The sequence below is a fragment of the Anopheles moucheti genome, chromosome 2, assembly GCF_943734755.1.
Source record: "Anopheles moucheti chromosome 2, idAnoMoucSN_F20_07, whole genome shotgun sequence".
In the NCBI taxonomy this organism is placed as follows: Eukaryota; Metazoa; Arthropoda; class Insecta; order Diptera; family Culicidae; genus Anopheles; species Anopheles moucheti.
The window spans coordinates 56,227,563-56,251,155 of NC_069140.1; the positions used below are offsets into that span (position 1 = coordinate 56,227,563).

At 47.0% G+C, this 23,593-nt stretch overlaps 1 protein-coding gene across 2 annotated transcripts in view; it reads right to left on the reverse strand.

Moving 5' to 3' along the window:
• LOC128299386 (elongation of very long chain fatty acids protein AAEL008004) overlaps positions 1-23,593 on the reverse strand; it is a 37,515-nt gene that overhangs the window by 3,479 nt on the left and 10,443 nt on the right. Inside the window, exons 3-7 of one of the 2 annotated variants that reach the window (XM_053035339.1) lie at positions 8,949-9,117; positions 6,675-6,757; positions 4,180-4,287; positions 2,072-2,155; positions 1,216-1,272 (exon numbers count right to left, since the gene is read on the reverse strand). In XM_053035339.1, the coding sequence (XP_052891299.1) occupies positions 1,216-1,272; positions 2,072-2,155; positions 4,180-4,287; positions 6,675-6,757; positions 8,949-9,006 (390 nt within the window). In that variant the 5' untranslated portion in view covers positions 9,007-9,117. Of the gene's footprint in view, positions 1-1,215; positions 1,273-2,071; positions 2,156-3,215; positions 3,297-4,179; positions 4,288-6,674; positions 6,758-8,948; positions 9,118-23,593 lie in introns of both variants that reach the window. The other variant, XM_053035340.1, reaches the window with a different exon arrangement.

Below are 23,593 nucleotides of genomic sequence, written 5' to 3' on the forward strand. Positions count from 1 at the left end.
ATAATGCACTCTGAAGACGCTTCCTGCTGGTTTTGCGTTAATAACGAACGATCGTGCGCGAATCGAGAAGAGTTCATTGATCCTCAATGTATGTGGTCATCCTCAGCATTGGACAATGAGATACGGTACTTGACATTCAACTCTCCCTCTCTCCCCCCGAACGGTTATCGTTCCGCTGTCGAATCAGAAACTCAAGCAAACACTCCCAACAACCGTCAAAAACTGTACAAATATAACCACTACGGGTAGTGGTTTCGTACACCCCGGAAATCTACAGGTCACATTTGTCTAGTCCACTATAAGGCATCGAGCCGTGGTGAAGATGATGGGGTGTTTCATCTTGCACGAGCACTGGCACTTTATATCTTCTCATGATGACGATATTTGTTTTCCATGTCAATATTGTTTTTTTTTTCTGCACAGAGGCGGTTTTCCTCTTCTTCGTCGACACCATTTTGGGAATAATAATTTGTAGCTACACCAGAAAAGGAGAGATACAAACTCTTTCTTTGTAAAATCTTTAATGAAGAAAGACGAGCCCTCGGTCAGACAATGTTTTTTCTTAATTTTTGAGGGTCCAACATCGTCCATAACATGACTCGCCATGTCTTGAGCAGTGAGGGAACTCGCAACAAAAAAAAAAACAATACCACAGAATGGAGGCACCATCTTCAGATCCTATTTGCGAAACGTGTGTCCAGCAGCAGCTGAACCTAAGTAAACAGGGCTCATCATCTCGCGCCGTGTATTACGCAGCTAATTCGCAGAGGTTGTTAGTTTTCGTTACAGGCACGACAAAGCAGGAAGTGATCTTCGATTGACGTAAATGTTGATTCGAGTACTGCAAAGAGGGCTCTCTCTCGGGGTTTTTTTTTCGTCCGTCAGTAGCTGCCGCCTTTTTTTTACAGCCTGAAGGAAATGAGCCAGGGTGCGTGTCTTCCGTGCACAGGTCACCGCCACACAATCAGCGCAAGGATGACCGTGACACGACTATGTTTCAAGGGTATTGGAGCGCACACTTCAATTATGTTTTTCTTCGCCACAGCCGTCAAAGTTTCTTCCCAATTGGCGACTAATGATGGACGGCGAACGTTAACAATTGCGCGATCTTTTGAACGTTTGAGCAGGAACGAATGAGATCGAGTATTTGTCGCTTGTGTTGCAAAGTGGAGATTTGTTGTTTTACTGCAAAAAAAAAAAACATAATATACTTACCGTGTCAAAGAATTCGGTGAATTTTGAGAAGTAGTACCACCAGCAGGCATGCACCATCTAAATCATCCGGCAAAGGTTAACCAACCGCGGCAGCAGGTGGGAAAAAAAGAAAACAGTGTTATTAAAGAACATTCTATCCATCTAGCAGAAAATGACAACGATTCAGCGAAAGGGGCCAGGGTGCGATATGCTTTTGTTGAATTGACGGTTGAGTTGGGTTTGCAGGGATATACGAGAAGGATGAGACAGCGCGAGCACAGATAAAAACAACGTGAAAGGGGACAAAAGTGTCTCTCTCAGGATAATGATTGTGGAAATTTACGATGATAGAACATTAGATGCAAAGGATGGGTGTTAAAGGAGATAACAAAATTAAAAATTGAGGAAAACGGGACTTGGATAGGATGGACATACGAAGAGCATGCAGTGAGGGTAGGAAACTTTAATATTTAAAAATTGCAAACAATTTGGACATCTGCGAGTTTAGGAAAAAAAATGAAACATTGAGGATTTCTCAATTCTACCGATCTTATGATCGTTATCAGTTGCGCATTAGTATGGTTTAGTAGTAACGAAGGATATATGTATGTTTATAAATTCTACGCAAACAGTATTAGCCAGTGGAAGTAAAACAAGTGTGTCAGCAATTAATAAATAAAGCATTATTGGGTAAACAAAATAGCATGTTCGCTTTCACCGTGGTTAATATAGCAAGTAATGTTAGCGATAGTATGGAATGAGCGCTGTTGATGTTGATGAAGCTGATGGGCCCCCCCTCCGCCCGGTAAGCAACCCTGGCACTTTCCACACGACGTTCAGTGCGTTTGCCGAGTTTTGCCTCGTACGAGAAACCTACCCGCAGCGTTTTGGGGTGGTTACTATAGTCGACTGGCTGGCATCGGAAGTTATAATGTCCCGTTAGCCAACCCGATACACCAATCTGTAAAAAGTGGCAAAAAGTGGTCCAGTGGTTAGTATGTGCCGAATCCGAATATTGTACTGATTTTTTTTTTATTGTCGCTTTTTATAATTTTTGTCTGAAGCACAGTCTACGTCCGGTTGTTGTGTAGGAATTGTGTGAACGTGTGTAAGAATACGGTGTTTGGTACATTTCGTTCTACACGTCGCGTCTGGTGTCTGGTCTGCCTCTTGTGTGAGGTTTTGTACCAGCATCTGTCATTGCTAACGGTAACTACTGTGTGGAACCATCAACAACTGCGCTTGTACACTAAACAACGATTAGCTGCAATGTTGAAAAGCTCAAACAGAAATCTTGTAATAATGGAACTTCTGCCCTCCCGCATATACAAAACAAAACCTCCCAAAAACATACAAACCGTTTAGTGTTGCTTAACGCTACTGATCACTGGTCTTTAACAGCTTTCAGAGAGTAGCAATCAGGATCGCCTTCTCGTTGCTTACAGTAATAAGACACGCTAAACTACGTACACACATACCAACACATGAGGTAGGCCTAGGTCTTTAGCTAGGATTCTTATGATGCATATATCGGTGCGATGATATATGTGTGTGTGTGTGTCTGGTAAATTTTCCCGATTGTACTGCATGATGCAGCTAAACGGTGACTACAGCGGAAGGATGATGTTTGGGAACCCCTTCTCTCCAGCAGACTGAATCATAGGAAACAACACATATATGTTCCGCTCGGGTCATAGCATTGAACGGATGAAGACGAGTGCCGTACGAAGGTTTCGGGGTGTTGTTCCGTTTTCGAATTTTCCTTTCACCATACACGCTTGACCATGAATCGATGATTGATCTTTGCTTTGCAACGACGGTTACGATCAGATAACAGATGTTACGTAGGAGGAGGACACAAATTAGGGACGTTCCACGGTGATCGAAGAGATTGTGGAACATCAAATCGCGCACAAGTGTGTGCGTGGATGGGGAAAAGGGAAAAACTAGACTCTTCGAAGAGTAGGTGACGCGATCGTTGCTGATACACACTGCTGCAACCAGCTGCTGGCAACACTTACTCTCATCGCGCGTCCGGTAGTACCATGATCCACGGGTTGGCAACGGAAGCTGTATTCGCCCCACCAGCCGCCCATTAAACACTACGTACCCGGGTGGATGGAATCGGTCGGCACACGGCACGAAAGGAAGCAGGAAGCAAAAATTGGTTTTAAGAAGAAAAGAAGAAAAACAACAATCAAGGTTTAAAGCGTATTCAGAAGGGTGGGAGGTTCGTCCTGGTAGGGTTCCTTCTGGTTCTTCTCTTGAGCTTGCGCGGGGAGATGGACACACGATGAGTTCGTTGCTTTTGTTGATGTAAACTGGGCAAGGTCGTACGCTGCGATACGTACGATAAACACACTAGTGAAAGGGATTCCACTCAGCGTGTTCTTGAGAAATACATTAAGTTCAAAGTTTATAGATTCTTACGGAAACAATGGCCCAATTTAATCCGCCTACGGACACATAGCAGTTTCCACCCACCAATTTTCAGTCCATTGCAATTAACATTTGATGCACCACACACAATCAACCTCAAACAAGTGTATTGACACAGAGCCAAGCAAATGCGCTATAAGGAAATGGCTGAATGAAGGTGACTGACTGTGCGCAGTTCATTGCTTCCGATATCCCGATCAGTCACATGCTAGAACATGGTAGAACGGTATATGCATTGAATACTGGAAGGTGGTTTAAAGGCATGCAACGCTATAAATGCTACCAAAAATACAACACACATACACAAATGGAAACATTGATGCAAACGTCTAATAGCAAAATGCGTACGATGTGGTACAGCGCAAAGAAATTCTGAGCTGTGAGTCGTCTAATAGGCGTCATGGTCTTGTGGGGGAAAAAAACCTTTTTCTTGTAAATGTACATCGACGCGTTTTGGTCATTGCGTTTCGGTCGTCTTTTGAATGCTTCATACAACAATTATTATTTGTTGCAATAACAGTAGCCTCAGAACGTCAGCCAATCTACCTCATAGAATAACCAGGCACTGAACACGACTTGAACGAAGTTGTACACTATGAGGGTGTTTTTGAGCTGGAAGGGTTTGCGGTTTTCCATTAGCCTTGGACCCAGGACCTGAGGAAGAAACAGATAAAAGTAAAGCATTAATACACTGTACTGTAGCCTTTAACCACGTGTGCGAAGATCAGCACTTCCGTGCAACTAAAGCGGTACTCGGAACTAACGGAAGCTTGTTTTGCTCCATAAAGCTGCCGAAGTAAGGCACCGGGTGAGTAATTGTTGTTTTTCCATTTTTCAAGGAGATTGATCTCGTAAATAAAATGCTGCTGCTGCGGCTGTTGTTGTCACCACCGGTAATAAAGCAAAGCGCGTCGAACGCGATCGAAAAGTAGACGGCGAAATTGCAACCTGCATCAAGATCGACGACGATGGCCCGGTTTTGTGGTAATTAAATAGCTATTAACCCGCCGCTACCGTTATGATCGCGTTCTAAAACGCATTCAAACGGTGTGGTGGTGGTAGCGGCCCTTGCCACCGCCAGGCGGGGGTTTCTCGCCTTCAACCCGCTGCCTGCTGTCAAAGCGGTTCGGCATTCCGGAACGTGGCAGGGGTTTTAATAATCGTTTTCGTCGTCGTGTGCACTTCGCGCATTTGAGCAATGGTGGCCGCCCCCGGTCCACAACAATCCGGTCCGGTTAAGGTCAGGTATGTTAGATAAGCTAACCTTAACCGATTTTTTTTCCATTTCGACATGCTTTCACGACCCAGCAGCAGCAGCAGCAGCGTCGTCGGCGGTGGCAGCAACCAGCCAGCCGGTTGTTAGCGTGTGCAGAGAGTATTCGTTTCACTTTTAAATGCATAACATCAACCACCAGCCGGGTCGGTAAGAGAGGGGTTTAAAACTATACTTATGCTTGTGGTGAAGCATTTTTATTTGCCACTGGCTGTAACGCATTGGCCACTGGTCTTACGCATATTGAAGGTTATCCCTCCATCTTTTTTTTTTTTTTGCAAAGCCACTCTTCGCACTGCTGATGATGGAATTGGAAATTTGATTCCATTTTTTGGCCAGCATCGATCAATTGCGACAGAGAAAGAAAATTTATCGGTGGGAGCGATTGAGGGAGGTGGTAAAATTAAACAGTAAGGCGCAAAGTGAAATTCCGAAAATTGCCCGTCCGGTAACGGATGGTTCGCATTCGCGTGGCATTATGCAAGAACGGTCGAAGTTTTAAAGTTTGTTCGTGAAGCGATCCTGTCTTAGTTCACGACGCTCCGGTACGCACTTTGCTGTGTTCACCCTGTTGCGTTTGTGCAGGTGCGGGCCAACAAAAAAAAATGGGAGAGCGAGTCGTACGCACATCACGCTCATGATGATCGTTGCGCGATCGACCCTCCATAAATATGAGAAATAAATGTAGAGGGGTTCTCCAAAGGTTGACTCGATAGTTTCGACAACACTAGCAGGCACTAATGTCCACCCGTCGGCAGGTGGGTTGGTAGTGGCAGGATGGATGCACCGGTGGCAACCGTGAACTCCGCGTGTTCGTGTTGTTTGTCCATTGCTTCACAGACGGCCATCATAGCGACGCATTGGTACAATATCGATCAGAGCCGTGGAGGACCCCGGGTTGCCGCGTTGTCCACAAATCGACCGCATCGACTTTCGACACCCGCACTAAACCAACCGGGTCCGCAGACAAGATGAATGAACCTGTTTCGTACCGCTAGTGAGGAACGCACGGGGAGCATCATCTCACAATTTTGCGTGAGGAAATAGGTACACGTTGAGAAACCGCCCAATGTGAAGCTGCATCGGACTGACCTACACAGCGTGTGGGTTCCCTCTATAAGAAATTTGTCTGCTTAAACACAGGTCACAACAAAGGGAGAGAGAAAGAGAGAAAAAAAGTCGTGGGCTTTCGATTTAGAAATCAAAAATCAAACGTCGATCGCACGTAAACCAGTTTTAGTTTCGAGATACGAACACCCATCTCCTAACCATCATCACCCCCTCCTTCCTTCCCTCTCTCACCATACCACGATATCGTGGACCGGTTGGGTCTTTGATTACCTTGAAATTTTTTACGGAAAAAAATTGTAAAACTTCAACAGAAATTTAGGAGATGGTGCGAAGTTTGTTTTCTTGCCATATCAAACCAAAAATACATAAGCAATACGGTTTGAGAAAAAAAAGCGTCATGGAAAAATCCACTATTCATTATTCAGATTGTCTGAAATGAACCACAGGCGAAATCACAGGTTTAAAAAAAAAACAAGAAATATGAACTCGCACATGCATGTGGAACAAAATTTGAATATTTCAGTGTGGAAATCCTGTTTCAGTTTGCTCGCTGTATAGGTTTAGCAAGGAGTAAGATTGTGTGAGTATTTCTTTGCGTTTGGATAGCCTCAGACGATGCTGCTATATAGGCACATGTGAGGAGAGATGCTATTCCTCGATAGTTTCGTTACAGCAAACTTACTGTCTGCATACTTACTTTGACTAAGTACACATATCCTAAACATAGTGCTAGGGTTGGGAGCGGCGACGACATCAGTGGCCAATCTTTCGTCCGGGGGTCTGAAAGAGGAGAAGCAATTAATGATTATTTCTTTGTTTTTATGCGTTTTTTTAAAGTATTTTATTTATAGTAGTAAATCACGGATCACTGAACCATAGTTTGATGTCAACGTGGAGACACAATGTATGATAAAAGAGTAGCGCAACAATTCCCAACTCCCTAATGAGTATGCTCAAACCCTTCAGCTGAGTGGTCGTGGGAATCGCGCATGTTGATGATGGGCCACCTAGTTCGGGGGTTTGAGAGCTCACCAAACCGAATGCCGCTACCGAATTCCAAATGTCGCGGTTTGCAAAATGTCGATGTTCCGGGAAACGCACCGGGAAATTATCGAGGCAAAAAGAGAAAATGAGGTGTTAAACGGCAGTACAAACAAAGCGTCATTGATTACACACCGAGATGGATACGTATCCAACCATCATTTGATTGGTGCGTGCTTACGGCGATTGCATGGCAAATGGGGGCGACAAATGTTTGTTTCATCATTATCCAATGTAGACACGCAATCTACCGGCAGTAATGCTTTTCGTATCGATATTCATCTGCAATGGGCTTTCCACAATTTAGAAACGGTTTGCTAACGATGTGTGACACTAAATAGCAAAACACTATAATGAGATTTACAACTGAGAGATTTGACGTCATGGAATGCTACTTACTTTCGAAGGGGAAATAGTATCTTTGTGTGTTTTGAAGCGTTACGTGTGGAATACGTTGGAATTTACCCAACGACGAAAAAGATCCCAGGTGATTCGCAACAATGCTAACGATGTCGATCATTTACACGTCTTTAGCGTTTCAATTAGCACAGAAGGCACAGAACTTCTCTCTCTCTCTCCGTGCGATCAAAAAGGAAAAAGTTCCACTGGTTAATAAATTCTACAATCAGTCGTGCGTCAATGACATCGCTAGATCTCCATCTGTGATGCACGTCGTCACAGCGCGGTGCACCAGTTAGACATCGCATGCATCTTTGAATCGTTCCACTCACGCGGTTTGGATAATGAATGCATCTACCGGTACCGGCCGAAGGTTGTCAGGTACTTTTCCATGCCCTGCCATCGTCCAAGTGCAAGCAAAAGGGACAAATTAATCACAAAAAAAAACTCAACAAAGATTGCATGAACGCGCGAACGTTAATTGATCCCTTCGCGACAATCAAGACAATCAATCGATCAATTGCTTTCGAGAAAAAGGTGCCATGGCACAGCCGAGATATAGGGAGGAAGCAACAAAAGCATAGCTCAACTTCAACCACCATGCGCCTCCATTGGGCATAGAACAAAGTGCGCACGCGCGTTGCGCCTATTTCCATGATTGTGCGTTTCACGCCACCCGCCGCCGGGGGCATATTACAACGATGCACTTTCCGGGGTAGGTGCGATCGAGCTTGCGGGTCGACGTCCTTCTGTACTCCCAATTAACACGGGTTGCCCCCCGGGCGAGCGGAAAGTACGCTATTTACACCAGTCCAACGACGACAGTGCAAGTGCGCATTGAGGTGCTGGGACACGCAGGTGAATGCACTACATCTTGCTGAGCTCTGGGTCATGAACTGGCGCGCCGTGAACTGAGTCGTCGTTATGGAAATCGATACCGCGAACCGCGTTAACCGGAAGCTCTTTCTCGAGCGCTAGGCGCGAATCGAAAAGCAAATCGATTTGAACGATCTTTCGAACCCGCGAGCGAGTGCGTCCGTAGTGCGCATTTGGCAGAATTTTAAATCACGCTTCAGCCCCTTCCCAGCCACTTGGGGTGGCCTCTCTCCTTTCTTATGCATATTTAAATCGTCAATGGGGAGCAGAATCACTAAACAAAACCACATTGCAGTACGCTCCCCACGTCGGACGATGCGTTTTAAATTACTTTTGATTATTCTAATGCACTTGTCGCAGGGGCGCCCACCATTGCGCTACGCGGAGTGTCCGCGGTGTGTATGAAACACCTTCACCAACACGTTTCACCACTTGCATAGGTAGCTTTAATGAGGCATACAGGGCCACCCTTTTGTTTGCTGTTGATCAAGAACTGTTGCTGTGGGGGTTGGCGCTCGGCTCGTGTTTATCATACACCGCGTCGTGTGTCACGTATTTCTGAGCGTGCCGCCTGCAACTCGCATCGTTGACAAAATAGTTTCCTGCAAGGTCCTGTTGTTGCAAAGGGTCCTGCACTCCCATTTCGCCAGCTTACCTCCGTATTTGTCCATGTAGTGATGCATACTGTCAATGTATTTCATAATTAAGGCCATTTCTGTGAGTATGTGCGGGTTTGTGACGTGGCGGCTATAATACGATCAGCGATGTGGCGATGCGGGAACGGGATATTTGGCTCTCGGGCAGCGCTTGAATGCCGCTGAATGCTGAAACGATATCGCAGAGCAAAAAAAACGGGGGAATGGATTAATTAAAAATGTGATAATTTGATTACATCCTAGCGCGGCGCGCACGACCGACCGTCGGGCGTAACTTGGCCATGGGGAAACGTAAAATCAATCTTATATCGTGAAGCCCATCTTGCATTGCATTGGGTGTGATGTACAATTTTCTGCCGTTAACACACCGAACCGGGCCCTTATATGCTGCTGTGTGGTGTTACCACCGTCCGGCCCAAAACACACGACCACTAGTCGTCGTCACCCAATATACACACCCCACATCGATTATTAATCGAAAGCCATTTCCCTGCTCGGTGTGAGATATTGATGCTCGCGCTCAAATGCCACGGCTTCTAGGCGTGTTGACGCGCACACAAGCGGGAAAATAAAACACCTATTGAAATGAGTTCGTTACTGTTTAGCGAGGCTCTGTCCAAGCGATGGTGACCTACATTGCCGTTGCGTTTGCATTCGAAGCGAACGGAACGAACGAATTCGTCCTGTGTGTTTTTTTTTGTTTGGTAAACGCTGCAGAAGTCTTCACTGGATCGGGGTTTGATGATATCGTTCGCCTTCGAGGGCTAGAGAATCGATGACCGTTACAGTGTTTCCGTAGTACCGTGACATACTAACACACACACCCACAAAACAAAGGATACCCGCCTTCGTTGGTGGTCGTGGTGGTGGTTGCATGGACAAAGTTAGTGTGGTTTATTTTGCTGCGGGAAATAATCAGATAAGTTTCCGAACCGTTTTTTGTTTTGCTTTGTTTTGCTGTAAACCTTCGAAACACAGGAAATGAACGGGGAGCAGCAACAGGCTCACGGTAATGCTTTAACATGCGGGTTGGCGGCTTTGCTTTCCTGCGTACTACATGCAGTTATATCAATTAGGACACTGGTTTTGTTTTCAGCGGCACGCAGACCGCTAGCGAAGCGTGGAGGAAGAAAAAACAATCTCGCGATTGCATGAGTCGAACTCATTTGCTGCCGGCGCGCAACATGAAACTTTGCGAGGCGCCAACATGTCCAACGAATCCTTGCTGTCGGTGGATCATATTTCAAATTCTAGCTGCACAAATGTTCTCGGTGGTGGCAAAACGGGATAATGTGCTTTACATGCGCGACGGCCACGTACACGCCCCGTCTTCCTTCTCCTCCTGGCGTGATAATAAACCGTTGGCGAGACGACACACCGAGGAGAGGTAGGCGCAGTGATTTTCGTTCTCTTGCATAACACCGTTGTTTCCCGCGCTGTGAAGCGAAATCGTTGGCATCATCACGTGGGTAAAAGAAAGCCAAACCATCAACAACCGGACGGTGTGTCGCGCCCGGGCGGAAACAGCTGAGTGCATCCGTTGGCCCGCGCCACTGTGCGAGTGTATGACATCATGCTGCGCTTGCACGTGCGGCGATGCGAACAACAGTACGCCACCCTCGCGCCCGTTCGTGATCTAGGCAAAGGAACACACACACCGAACGGAGAGTGCATCGAACATGAAACCGTGCGCTGACGTTCGTTCAATTTCACGTGCTCATGTGACACTACAAACCCGGCGGTTCGTACGATCGATTGCTCCCTCCCCCGATCACGAACCTTCACGGAACGGGGGAGGGGGGGTCACGAAACTGTGAAGTAAAGTTCAACTAGAACCCAGACATATCGACGCACGGACCCGGCGCCGTTCGGGTTTTACACACGGTGGCCGGCTGCAGTTACATGCACCGAATAAAACTGCACCGAATAAAAGCGTCCATCTTCTTGGCAGAGAAACCCTTTAGCCGGCGAGTGGATTTATATTCGTATTCGAAACATGGCTTTTTCCACTTTATTTATAGTCCAGCGCGCCGGCTGCAAAAAGGGCAAAATGCACAAAATGTAAGCTAAAAATGTTCGTGCGTGCGTCAGTTGTGAACCGCCAAGCCAAGAACAAGGTTTCTTCTCGCCGAGAGACACACGAAAATGGTGACGTTTTTCTGTTTCGTTGATGACGCGCCCGCTGCCCCAACACATATAGACACGCATCAGCCGAAATTTGTAGTTGAGAGTGCGTTAGAAAACGCGCACCCATGCTGTCGGTTGGACGAAAAGCAGTCCACCTGCCCTCTCCTACTGGTGGTAGAAGCTCGATTCGTTACATAAGCGAGCCGAGCATTACAGCCGGGAGGAACCGGTATATTAAAATGCCGGAATTCTAGCCCGGCACTGGATACGCTTCACCAGGTCACGATCGGTGGATGTAATCGTTTTGTCAGAACGCTCGCAGCTCGGACAGAGGCGAGCGGACGCGGACTTTGATTCAATTTCCCGTTCCATTTTCAATGCCAATTAACTCATCACGTCGCAAGCCGCATCGGAGTAAGTAATTAATGCTCTTTTGCTGTAATGTCATAACCTGCTGATGCGCTGAAACCGTTGGTTTGTGTCGTGTGCCGTGAGACAGTTTGAGCACCCTCGAGTTCCGGAGCAGATACGCTTTATTCGTCATAGGATCCAGAGTTCTTCCTCATTTACTGCACAAAACGCGACTACAAATAAGAAAATATTGTTGCACGTTATCTTCAAGCGCACAGATCAAACAGTTGTAAAACAAATCTAAATAAGATGATAACTTACAAAAACATGTTTTTAATAAATTAATTTACCAATTCGCTAAATGGGCATTCAACTGCAGTAACAAATCTTTATCCGTGATCAAAAAACATTGCTAAAGTATTGCATATTTTGTGGTTATTGTCGGTGAATCTGAGTGAGATTCCTGAACCAGAATGAATCCTTGCACTGAATGAATCAAAATCTCTTTTTACAAGATTCATGATTCCTCTAAGATTCATGAATCAGTAAAGAGATTTATTACCTCCAGCTAGAGTCCTACATGTCGATTCCTGATTTGAATGACTCCTCGCTAAAGAATCATTCGAATGACTCTTCTCAAAAGATTCATTAAGGACAGCTCTAACTAAATTCTTTAAAAAGAGCACTGTTGACAATCGCCACGAACGCTCCTGTAGCTCCGAGGCCTTTCTACTAAATGAAATGTTGCATGCGATATTATGTGAAAATTTTCCAAATACTAATAAAACCTGCAATTTACACCCGCAGCACAAAGATGTTACCGTCTCTGTGGCAGCGTGTGCAACACAATCAATCATGTGATAAATTGTGAACGGCGCGAGAACATTGCTTAAGATGAAGTCAATAAAAAAGTGTGTGTTCACCGTTGAAAGAAAAACCTCAAATTATTTCAACATACTTCACAGAAACACTATAAAACAAAACTTACTACACTTTACACTACACATTGTCTGTACGTACGCGCTGTAAGCAAAGCTTAAACCTTATTTTTATTACTTTTCGGCCAATGTTATATGGTGCGCCATGGTTGGGGTGTCAGCCAGACTATGTACTGAGCTGTTACCCCTCATATCTTGTTTTCTGTTTTGGGCGGAGGGGGGGATTAACCGTTTTGTTGAGCTGCTCCCATTTTTCGCCGGAAAGTCGTCATGTAGTGCACATGCGGTAAGCTTACATTAAACACGCTTTAGCGCTAAGCTCTTTATCAAAAAACCCGAGCGACTCTTGAGGGTAAAATAAAATAAATTGTACTGTCGAGGTTCGTCTAAAAGCCTAGGCACAGCCTGGAGAGGTGCGAAACCTTCAACTGGGCTCTCAATGAACTAGAAAAGACGATCGCTACCCGTTGGCACGAGCTCTGACAAACGGAAACGGTGCCCTGACAAATGCACACCGCGGGAAACAACGATGCACTGGAACGATCGTGCCCGGGTTCCCCATCGGCAATAAGCAGCAGTTAAACATGTCACCATTTAGATACTCGATCTTCACTTGGGCGGTTCGTGTGTGTTACGCGAAGGGAGTGCGTAATCGCGACAAAACTCGAGCATTTGGTGAGTCATGATCCCCGAGGCCCGCGTGTGCCACAACACTATTACGGTAATAGCGCTCCCCTTCTTATCGGAGATATCTACAAAGTCACTCCTCCCTCGGGGAGCCCCCGTCGGGCGGCAAAATCATTCAGCCCGGGAAGAGTTGGCCCACATTTTTGCCGATTTGACAAATGTCATTCTAGATGAGTGGGCTGCGAACGTCCCTAAAGCGATAACGGCGTGCAAAAATGCTGGAACCCGAGCACCCCCCGAGAGTGGGGTGGAATTTTTCCATAAAATTTTTAACCGCAACTTCTTCGTCCACCATCATCAACACACACCCATGGGGCGCTGTTATCGCATCGCACTGATAGGCAGGGGGGAGGGCACATCATCCCACTGTGATAGTGCGACATGATGATCCGGTAAATCTGCGCCACGGTGATGGTGCAGACGCATTATGTGGCAGAATAATCCTCGTTCCTCGTGGATGGATCATCCCTGTTTGCGAGCTATAGATCACACACTGCGTCGGGGGGCTGAACGGGGCACGTTCGTTTTCGTTTTCCTTGCATCCATTTGTCACTCTGGTGCGATACTGGGACGGGTGTTTAGGTTCGGCACGTTGCGTAACCGTTTGTTGAGTTTTGTCATAGACCAAAAATTCACGTAAGGAGCAACTCCAGTTCACTCTCCTATCGAGGGAAACCGATCGTGACACAACAACGCGCACGGGAGCTGATGTCAGATACGAATCAATGCGGAACCTGTTTCTACCTGGGGCTGGGGGGTTCGAGGTTTCGGGTTGGGTGTTTCTCTGTTGTTCAAATCATTTTCATAGCTCAAACATTTCACTACATCAACACACGAACAGAACGATCCTCCGTCCCCGGCTGGGAGCTTCATATCACCGCGCTGTTACCACATGCAATGCAATTCGGACTGACGCGGACAAAAGTTCATTGCCATTTATTACGTGTGAAGTTCGATGGGTGCGCGCTTTACAGTTTCTTAACACACGTGCTTCGCTTGCCGAACGAATCATTCAGCTGAATGGGGCTAATTTTGTGGCCACACAGCCCCGCAAACCAACACACGTTTCATCGTTTCACTCTAGCGCACCACCAGGCTCGTCGGCATGCAAAGTGCCAAAAATGCAGTTTTACGTTACTTGCAACGCGATCACCATATGCAAACACACTATCGCTAAGCACAGCATATCGCTGATGGATTCAACCAATTCTGCACCGTCAAACCGAAAATTCCAATCATCCCACCAAACTGAACAACTCCCCCCCCAAAAATCAAAAACCCTCCCAGGAACCGCTTTACGCGCGCTTTTTCTTTTTATCCACCGGGCAGTGGGAAAAACCTACCTATCTGCACACCCAGAGAGAACAGAACACCACAAACTCGGTATTGTCCGCACACTGAGGCGCACCTTCTTGCTGGGCGCGTAAAGTTCCACTGATACGAGCGCAGTGTTGGGGTTTTGGAGGACTGTTTCTTCTCCGGTTGACGCGCGAAGGCTGTAAACACGCCTAATATTACACGACGGCACGACGGTTTGATGGTGGAAAACACCCACCATAGGGCACTGTGGCACTGGGCAGCGGTGGTCTTGGTTGTTTTTTTTCTGTTTTCGTCTCGCCTATCAGATATACGTTGGAGCGAACTCTCGACCGCGCGCGCGAACCGTACTCGATGACAATCAGTCGTTTTCTAAACGTTACTTTCAGCTTCCCCACGGCGCGTACCCGCGATTAGCTGCGGAAACATAGCACAAGGGAAGCTATAGGGGACAGCGAACAAACCGAGCGCGAGAGGGAAGGGGGAGGACAATCCCCCTCCACGAGGAGAAGGCCCTCCCCACCATCAGACACCTTCCACGGGGTTCCGAAGTTCGCAAACAACGCGACTGGTCCGTAGAGTGTGTGTGTGTGTGTATAATTCGGGTACACACGGGGGAGGGTTTGTCCGGTGGCCCGGTGGGAGATGGGTCGATGAAAATTCGATGTTGAGTTATGTGCGCTACGCGGCGCACACTTCAAAAAAAAAAAATAAACCGATGCGTGTTGGAGGCGACTGTAGTTGACAAAACGGTTGCGGGTTGCTTGCAGTTTTCGTTGTCATGTTATCTGCCGCCCTATGCTTTTTAATCACCCGAGGGGTGGAGAGCACTCGAGACGAGCCGAACCACCCCCTTCGGTTCCAGCCAACTGATCGATGATGATGGTGATCACCCTGATCTCTCAGTCGTGTGTGTGTGGGAGTGGAGTTATAATGAGATCAAGTTGCTGTTCCGTTGCCAACATTACCCCACGAACCTTGGTAGATTTTCAATTGGATAAATAAAGTTCATTTTGTTCATAAATAAAGTCAATCATAAATTCATAAAATTTTCATTATTATAGAACAAAAATTACATATTGCAAGCAACAATTATAAAAAAGGCAATATAACGCACGTGTTTTGAAATACAACAAAAAAAGAACGCGAAACAGGCAAACACCACCTGGCAAATGTGCCACCAACTTGATGAGTGCCAACTTTTCTTATTTACACTATCATGAGGGCGAATCCACTTCGCCTGAGGAAGCGGGTCACACACTATGTTAGATCTGTTGGTTGACTACTAGTCGCGGTTGTTATGTGCATCTTGTCGTTGTTCCTTCTGTTATGTTTTATTTTCGTAGATTAAGCAAGCCCGGGGTCGGGTTGTCCAGCGATCTCCATCTCCCTGGAACCCGAACACAAACTCTCCCCGTCTGATGGGGAGGGAATTCCTATCGAAACTTCCAAAATAACATAACAAAAAAAAACGCATACCCACACACATACACATTTTGATTATATTGGCTATACTTCAACACTATCTCCCTTCGGTTCCACACCCTCCTCCCCTCCCCCTCTTTTCAATATCTTTCCGTGCCCCGAAAAGTAAGCCGATCAAATAAAGAGACGAAAAACGAAATCCATCGGCCCTCAGACGATTGGGTGAGCAATAGCGGTGGTGGTGGTGCAGCCTTCTACCCAAAAACCCGCTTCGAAATGCGTTAAAACTTTACTTGAATAATAAAATAAATGGCCATTACATAAGAAAACGTACGAAAGCGCGGGCCCCGCGCTCTTGACAAGGTCAGCCTGGCAAAGCAAAACTATGCTCCTGTGCAATCGTCGCGCGTCGGTCCGTCGGTGATTAATACTGCGAGATCGCGACACGCCAAGTGCGGGGTTGAGCGCGGACGCTGGGTTTCCTTTGTTTCGAATGACATATACAAGCATCTAGCGAGCGACACATACGCGTGCATGTGTGTAGGCAGGTGGTTAGTTGGGTGGAAACATGCGAATCATATCAATTAACTTCCAGCCTGCCAGCCTGCCAGCCAGCCACCTTCTCATTCAAATGTGAAGCAACAGCGTTCAAAAAACTGCAGCACCAACAAAATGCACGCGGCGCAGCAGAAGGGGGGGAACGACCATTTTCCGACCAATTGTCATTTCGCACACATTGACACCTTGTGAATTTTCCCAATTAACTTCCCCGTTCGGAGTTTGCGCCTGACTTTGCAAATATGCAGAATAAGCCCTCTCCGGCTTAAACTCGCCTTAAAGTTCGGCTACGTTTGCGATGCAGAAATCTCCCTTTTTACAGCAAACCATTACATCGGGAAGGTGATAACCTGGTGGTGGTCTTGTAACGCGCGTCAAGCACCAAAAATACCGGCCCGATTGTACAGAGCACAGATGTATGTGTGTGTGGAAATTGTTGAAATTTTGGAACTGCCTCACATACACCCAATGCCCCCTAATGTCTGCCGCCCCTGTCGTGCCACGAGCCCGATTACATATGATCCTTGTCGATCGCGCGGATCACTCATTGATTTTTTCGGGTTGTATTGCGCTGCCGCCGTTGTCTTTCTCTTCTTCCCGATACCACCCCTCCCCTTTACCCCTAACCAAACAAACAAACAAAGGGAAAAAAACTCGACTTACTAAATAGTACCATAATTTGTTATGTAGTCCTCAAAATGGTGTGCTCCCCCTCCACCTCTCTCGATCGTCGTCGATCGCGTCCAAATATTCAGGTTGGAGGCCTCTGTCAAAACTCCACACCTTACCCGCGGCTCAAACTTCGCAGCTTCACACGCGGTACACACGATCGCGGACCCTTTCTTCCCCGGACAAACGCAGGCACAGGCAAAGAAGGAAACGAGCGCGAGCGTGGCGCGGGTTTCGATAGTTTTGGTAAGCTTTGCCAGTCAAATGGCCTAGTGTCAAAAGCGACCAAAAACTAACGTTGAGAAGAGAGAAAAGAAAAAAAAAACGAAACCCCACGAAATGTTTGACGGTACGGAAGAAAGGGTGGATGAGAGAGTGAAGTTAGCTTACTTTTACTTTCATTAACGCGGTTAGTAGGTCTCCTCTCCGGCATCTCCGGTAAGTATACGGTTTCGACGCACCGTTGCCTCAGTGTGCTCGATTCCGGCGCTGTAGTGGTGTAGTGGTAAATGACTTCATTTTTGTTGTTGTTCATTATGTGTCCTCTTACATCTCCCACATGCAAACGCGCATGGTGTGTGCGCTTTCGAGGCGCGAAAGATGCGCACATGGACCACATGCGGGAGATGATCACGATGGCCTAATCGCAGCCAAACTATTCGAACTGGAGAAGGGAAACAGCTCTGTACCGTCATCCCGGTTCCCTTAGTGTCATAATTATTTCGCTATTTTGAAACGTGTAAATGTCCTAAAAGGAAAAATTCAACCCCCCAAACTATGGGCTATAAATACTCTCCTCGCCGTATCACATTAACCTTACCTGGTGGCTGATGCAAAATGGCCAAATTTATCCACCGCTAGTTATGCGTCACGATTATTCCAAAGTGAACCTTCGCATACGCATATGTCCCTCCGCTGCGCCGGTTGGAATGTAGGAAACCCACCCAATGTGCTGCAATGACCAATCGATACCCTGACCCAATACACGCGTCCCATTGCCTTGCGCCCCATCGGGTGACCCTTCCCCCTTCACCCGTCCCCCTGGATCTCGTTTCCATTTCGGTGCATCGTCCATAAGCCAGCCAGCCCCCCCGAAGAAGGTGACAAAGTCGCGTGCTGCGTTTTCCTTCTCACTCCCCCAACGCACACCGCCCACACGCCCCAAGCATCGCGCATCGTCCTGGCAAAAAAGACGTCGATTATAGGCATGTAAACACACACTGGCACATATGCTGGGCGCAACACACCCACGGTGTGTTCTGTTTCAACGCTGTTTGATATGCGTTGCAGTGGATAACGAGTCGTCTTCAGGGTTTGTATCGCAACGCACAAGCACCGGAGAGAGAGTAAGGCTCACTCTTTTTCGCATCATACGTCTTGCGCTGGGGTGGATATATTGGTGAATACAATTGGTATGCATTCTATATAAGCTAGCATTCCAATCACCCCACATCGCATCATTCTACCGAGTGGGTGTCCATACATTCCTCCGGTAATCATTCGTGCAGAAGCTTCGATTCTACGCTGTATCGAAACATGTTCTTGGGGTTTCCCGTTTAGGGCATACGATGTGTGTACGTTATTTCCGTTGTTTATCTTCCTCTACAGATCGAAAATGGGGCGGCCCAGTGGTGCATTGGTAGGGGAGTCGATCTTCACAGTACAGGAGCGTGACAAAATCCCATCCAGACCCCCGTGCGTTAGGACTGAGGCTATCCCGCTTAAGGGTAAATAAAGTCACAGAAAGCCAGACATTGTATAGGGCCTTATAAGACCAAGACCTCTTGAGGATGTTGTGCCTAAAAAGAAGAACACATATCGATTATAAAAGAAACAAAAAGAAATTCTAGTTCCCGTTTTGTGTGTTGTTATACTCGAGAGTTTCTATAGCAAACAGATCTTACAAAAAGCAGTCAAACAATTATTATATTTGTTGTAAAATTTTTCCTGATATTTCTCTCGCTACACAACCTGAAGAGGTTCTTGGGATTGGGTAAGGCACCGGGTGGGGCACTTCGACCGATGTCACACCATAATCGCCGTTTATGATCACGATCGCCAAATTCTCGCATCATTCCGGTTTTTGTGCACCATCCATCCTAACGAATACACCCGCGGTTACGGTGATAGCACACACCAAGAATGTCCACCGAACCTTCCAGTACTGCTCCTCTCTTACGTGGCCAACAACAAACACAGCCGAATGGGCGTGTGTGATAAATTAAAAACAAAACTAGTTTTCCGCCGATGGTCGGGTGGCAAGCAAGCCATACGCACCCGTAGTGGTAGTGTGTGCGATTATGTGGTTCTCTTTCGCCCATCACACCATACATCTTCTACCGCACATATCCTTAATCACCTTAGGCGATCGAGAAAGATCTACAAACGATCTCAAACGAGCCAGCCGGTCAACGTTTGGTCGACACCAAGTGTTTGCTGTCGACTCGCAGTCGATGACTTCCTCTGCAGTGGCCGCTGCAGAATATGCCGCTTATCGGCCAGTTTTTCGACTTTCTGGCCACACTTTTGCCACAGCTTTGCCTTTGCATCCCATCCCTTGCGTCGCTCGCTCTCTACTCCCGGATCCGCATGTTTACATTCCCATCAAGGTTATTTTACACAGTGACGGGTTTACGGCGACTTTAACCTCCTTCTTCTTCTGCAGCGGACCGCTTGGTTCTTGGCCACGGGTGAATGCATATCGACATTATCTGTTTGCTGGCTAAAATTCGCTTCTTGCACGCGATGCGCGATGCGCGACGTCAGTGGCGCTCTACTGATGTAACATCCACCATAACGCCACCCCGCCGAAGGTTACGGGGAAATCGCGAAAAATGAAATGAACAACAAGAAACAATATTAATATTAATGCGGATGATGATGGGTACACAGCCAGACAGCCCCCGAAAGCAGCGGTCTCACAGCAAGTCAAGACCGGAAGCACGTCTAGTGGTCAGCTGACCTTGATAATGAGTGGATCAGCTTTTCAAGTTGATCATCGGTCGAATCCGAAGTAGAGCGGCACCTTTTGTGATACACCAGACCGTGATTTGGATCATGTTGGTCAAAGTAATGTTAAGACCTTTGGAAAAACCTTGGCCGTATCCGAATTTCGTTGCGCAATGATGTTGGTACTATGTCAGGGCGATAGTAGCGCCATGCATGACCAGTTTTTCATTTGCCGTGTGCGGAAAAAGGTGCTCCAACAATGCTTTAAATATAAATTTGGAGAAACCGTTGATAGATATTGGTAGATCGTTAGCTAAATCACAGCTTTATACGACGATTTCGGTATAAACCAATACAATTCAATTTGCAATTTCTTGCAAGAAATGTAAAAGTTACTACTGGTTGGCATTTCCGCCGATTACGGGACAGCAAGGAATTAGTAACCCCCAATACGAGGAATTCATTCACGAAATTGAACAGTCAGAATGTTTTGGTCAGGCTGAGGATGGTGCCGTCATGTCACCTCGGAGAAGAAACCGGTGCCTGCGAGGGCGCAGGTTGCCGCCCGCTGGAATTGATCCCGCGCAATCAACTTTCACTTCTTCGCGGCGGAATTCACGCATTCCCCCCACCAATGTTCGAAAGATCGTATCCACTGCGGCGATTACCGAGCCCGACACCTGGAACGAACGCGGGCTTGGAGCGGCCTTTGGAGGACACGCGCGTACTATCACTTCGCTTGGTGTGCCGCGAGTAATTCTGCTCATGTGTGAAATGGTGGCAGGGAAGGGAGGAAAGGAGGGAGCAACCGTGCTGGATCCACGGCACCAGATCCAGGGGCATTAAACAGTCTCTTTTGCAGCTCCAGCCCCAACCGACCTCCCTCCACGCGTGTCTCGCCTTTCACGGCTGCGGTCTGCGGTCTTCTTTCCCCAATTTTGTGCGCTGGCCTTGAGAGTTGTGGAATCGTTTATGACCATTATGACCACGGGGGAAAGGACGGGGTGGGAGGAAGCAAACAAGGTAACTGGCAGGTCTAGGTGACGCACACAGAGGAGGGGTGCGCGTGGGGGGTTGTGCAGTATTTTCACCATCAAGTAACCAGCACCACATCGCAAGGTGACCACCACCAGAAAGTCCTCCGCAGATACCCATTGCCACATCGGACACCACGAGCGCGTTGTACAATTGCTTCCACCGCTTTTGCTTGGCCCCCTGTGTTCCGGCTTGCTTCCCAGTGGATGTGGCTTTCCCACGATATGGTGACAATTTGTAACTTGTAGTCGCCTTCAACTTGGCTTGTTCTCCCGCGAACTCCGCAGACACAGCGTTTACGGAAGGTTTTCTCCGATTTGTTTTCTTTTATTTTCAAAAACGTAATTTACGACCACCAAGATAGAAAGAGCAAGAGAGAATGAGTGTGTCGGAAGTTACGGCACAAAATCATCCGGGCGCATTTTGGGATCTTGTGCCCCCTCTGGGCAAAGGGACAGGGATCGAATGTAATCGAAAACAATAAAAATCTTCAGTGCTTGCAGCGCACTACCAGAAGCCCACAAAGTATTGCTTTCGGTTTTACACAATCCATCCACGCTTGCCCAATACTTAAAGCGGCCAAACAGCCACACACACGCGCGCGATCTGTCGATCTCTTTTATATGACGTATGTATGCTTCCAATAGCCTCAAGATCTAATGAAATGAAACACGAAACACGAAGCGCTTACGAAATGGCCACTTTCCGTCCGCTGCGAGCCATTTTGACGGCAGCTCTATCGATCAGCTCTGCCACAACACAACACACCGGGGCGTTGGCACACACTCGCGTCCGTCGTCGTCGAGATCAATATCGTCACTTTGCATGCCAAGCATGCATTGGCAAGCTGTTCGCCGAATCGCTCCAGCGCTGCTGACATGCGAACGATGCATTAGAAAATCGATGCACGCGAAGAGGATTCTCGATACGCGACAGCGGTGTGAGTTTGTTTGCCGTACCGTCCGCATCTTCCGCACTGTCGCAATGGTGTTTTCTGGCGGGTCGAAGGGCAATTTTGTAGCAAGCGCCCGCGTTGACAGGGAAGTAACGACGTTCGCGAAATCAAATCGTAAAACAAACAGATCACCGTCCTCTGACCGTTCCCATCATCACTTCTGAGCGGTTGCTTCCTCTGACAGCTAAGATCCAACGTTTCAATAATGGAAACAATGGAGTGCTGCCAATTGAATGCATTAAATATATATGCACTAGCTTCCAACGACATCATAACGTTTAATTATTGCGCTCATCGTGAGTGGGTTGAACATTCTGATAAAACTTGCGAACATTCTTGCCACTGAGCCTGTGGGTGTTTTAAAACAAAGCTTCAAAAGCAAAAGGGACAACCCTTTTAACTGGTGAACGTAAATCATTGCCACTTTTCCTCTGCGAGAACGTTTTTACGGCTTCTACAAGCCCAGAGATGTTGCTAGCAGTGGGTACTAATAAGAATAATGATAGCCATTTACACACCCGTCGATCACCTGCCCGAGCGCCGGAGTGGGGAAGGAGTCTGGCCCCACGAACATGATCGTTTCAGTGTGATTAGCGACCCGGCTTAATGATCGCGATGACGGCGGTGACGGAATGGAGCTTAGATCATAATATGTTCTCCCTTTCATTAGCACACGGTGGATATATGGTTTCGTTCTCGATGAGTTTCACAGCGCAAAGCGAGGGCGCGGAATCTCCAATTCGCACGAGATTACGAGATCATTTTAAATGGTGTTGGGTAACATCGCTTGTGCAACTGGTAATCTAGTAATGCATTGCAATCTATAAACAAAAAAACGTCAAATTCCACAACTCACTTGACAGGACTACTTTATTGCGTGTTGAGAAATCATAATCTTGGACGTGCATGACAGAACAATAGAATAAAGATCAGCAACACGAGATACCTTAAAAAGCCTGAAACTTTAAGTGAACTATTTTATTGCTATTGTTTCTGTATTGTCTTTATGTACAATATACATTAAGCCTGCCGTAAGTCGATCACAATCAATCATCCGGCCCCACTAACCGATTACCGGAGCCGCTGAGAACGTAGCACATAATGCAAATGATGTCATTCATCTTCACCTACTGTGCTGACAGGTTATGCTAATGGACAACAGGGCAAACAAACAAAAAGCGGCAGAACTGAATCAGAACTTTTGGTAATTCGCATCTTTTCTCGTTTTAACACACGACAGGTTCGAGAAGAGAAAAATCATACTGTACTGACCGGAACTGACGGCAAACTGTCTAATGTCAACATGGCAGCCCGAGGCGTGTCGAAACCGCTCGATAAATTCTCGTCGATCGCATCCCATTCAATACCTGTCGAGATGATGTCAATGATGACGACGGAAACGGTAGATTACACTTTGCACCGTTCAGCGTCTTTCGTCGAGTGTGGTAGCGTGCTAATTGTATTAACACCGGCTCGGGTCCAAAGGTACATTTGTCTAGTGTTTGTTGAAGACATCAGCTTCCACAACCATATTTAATGTTTATCGATATTGATGGTGCGCTTACAATGTTTCCGGTGCCCAGATATCGGCTGTGATGCTGTAGTTTAAATCAACGAATAACTTCTTCTTGAG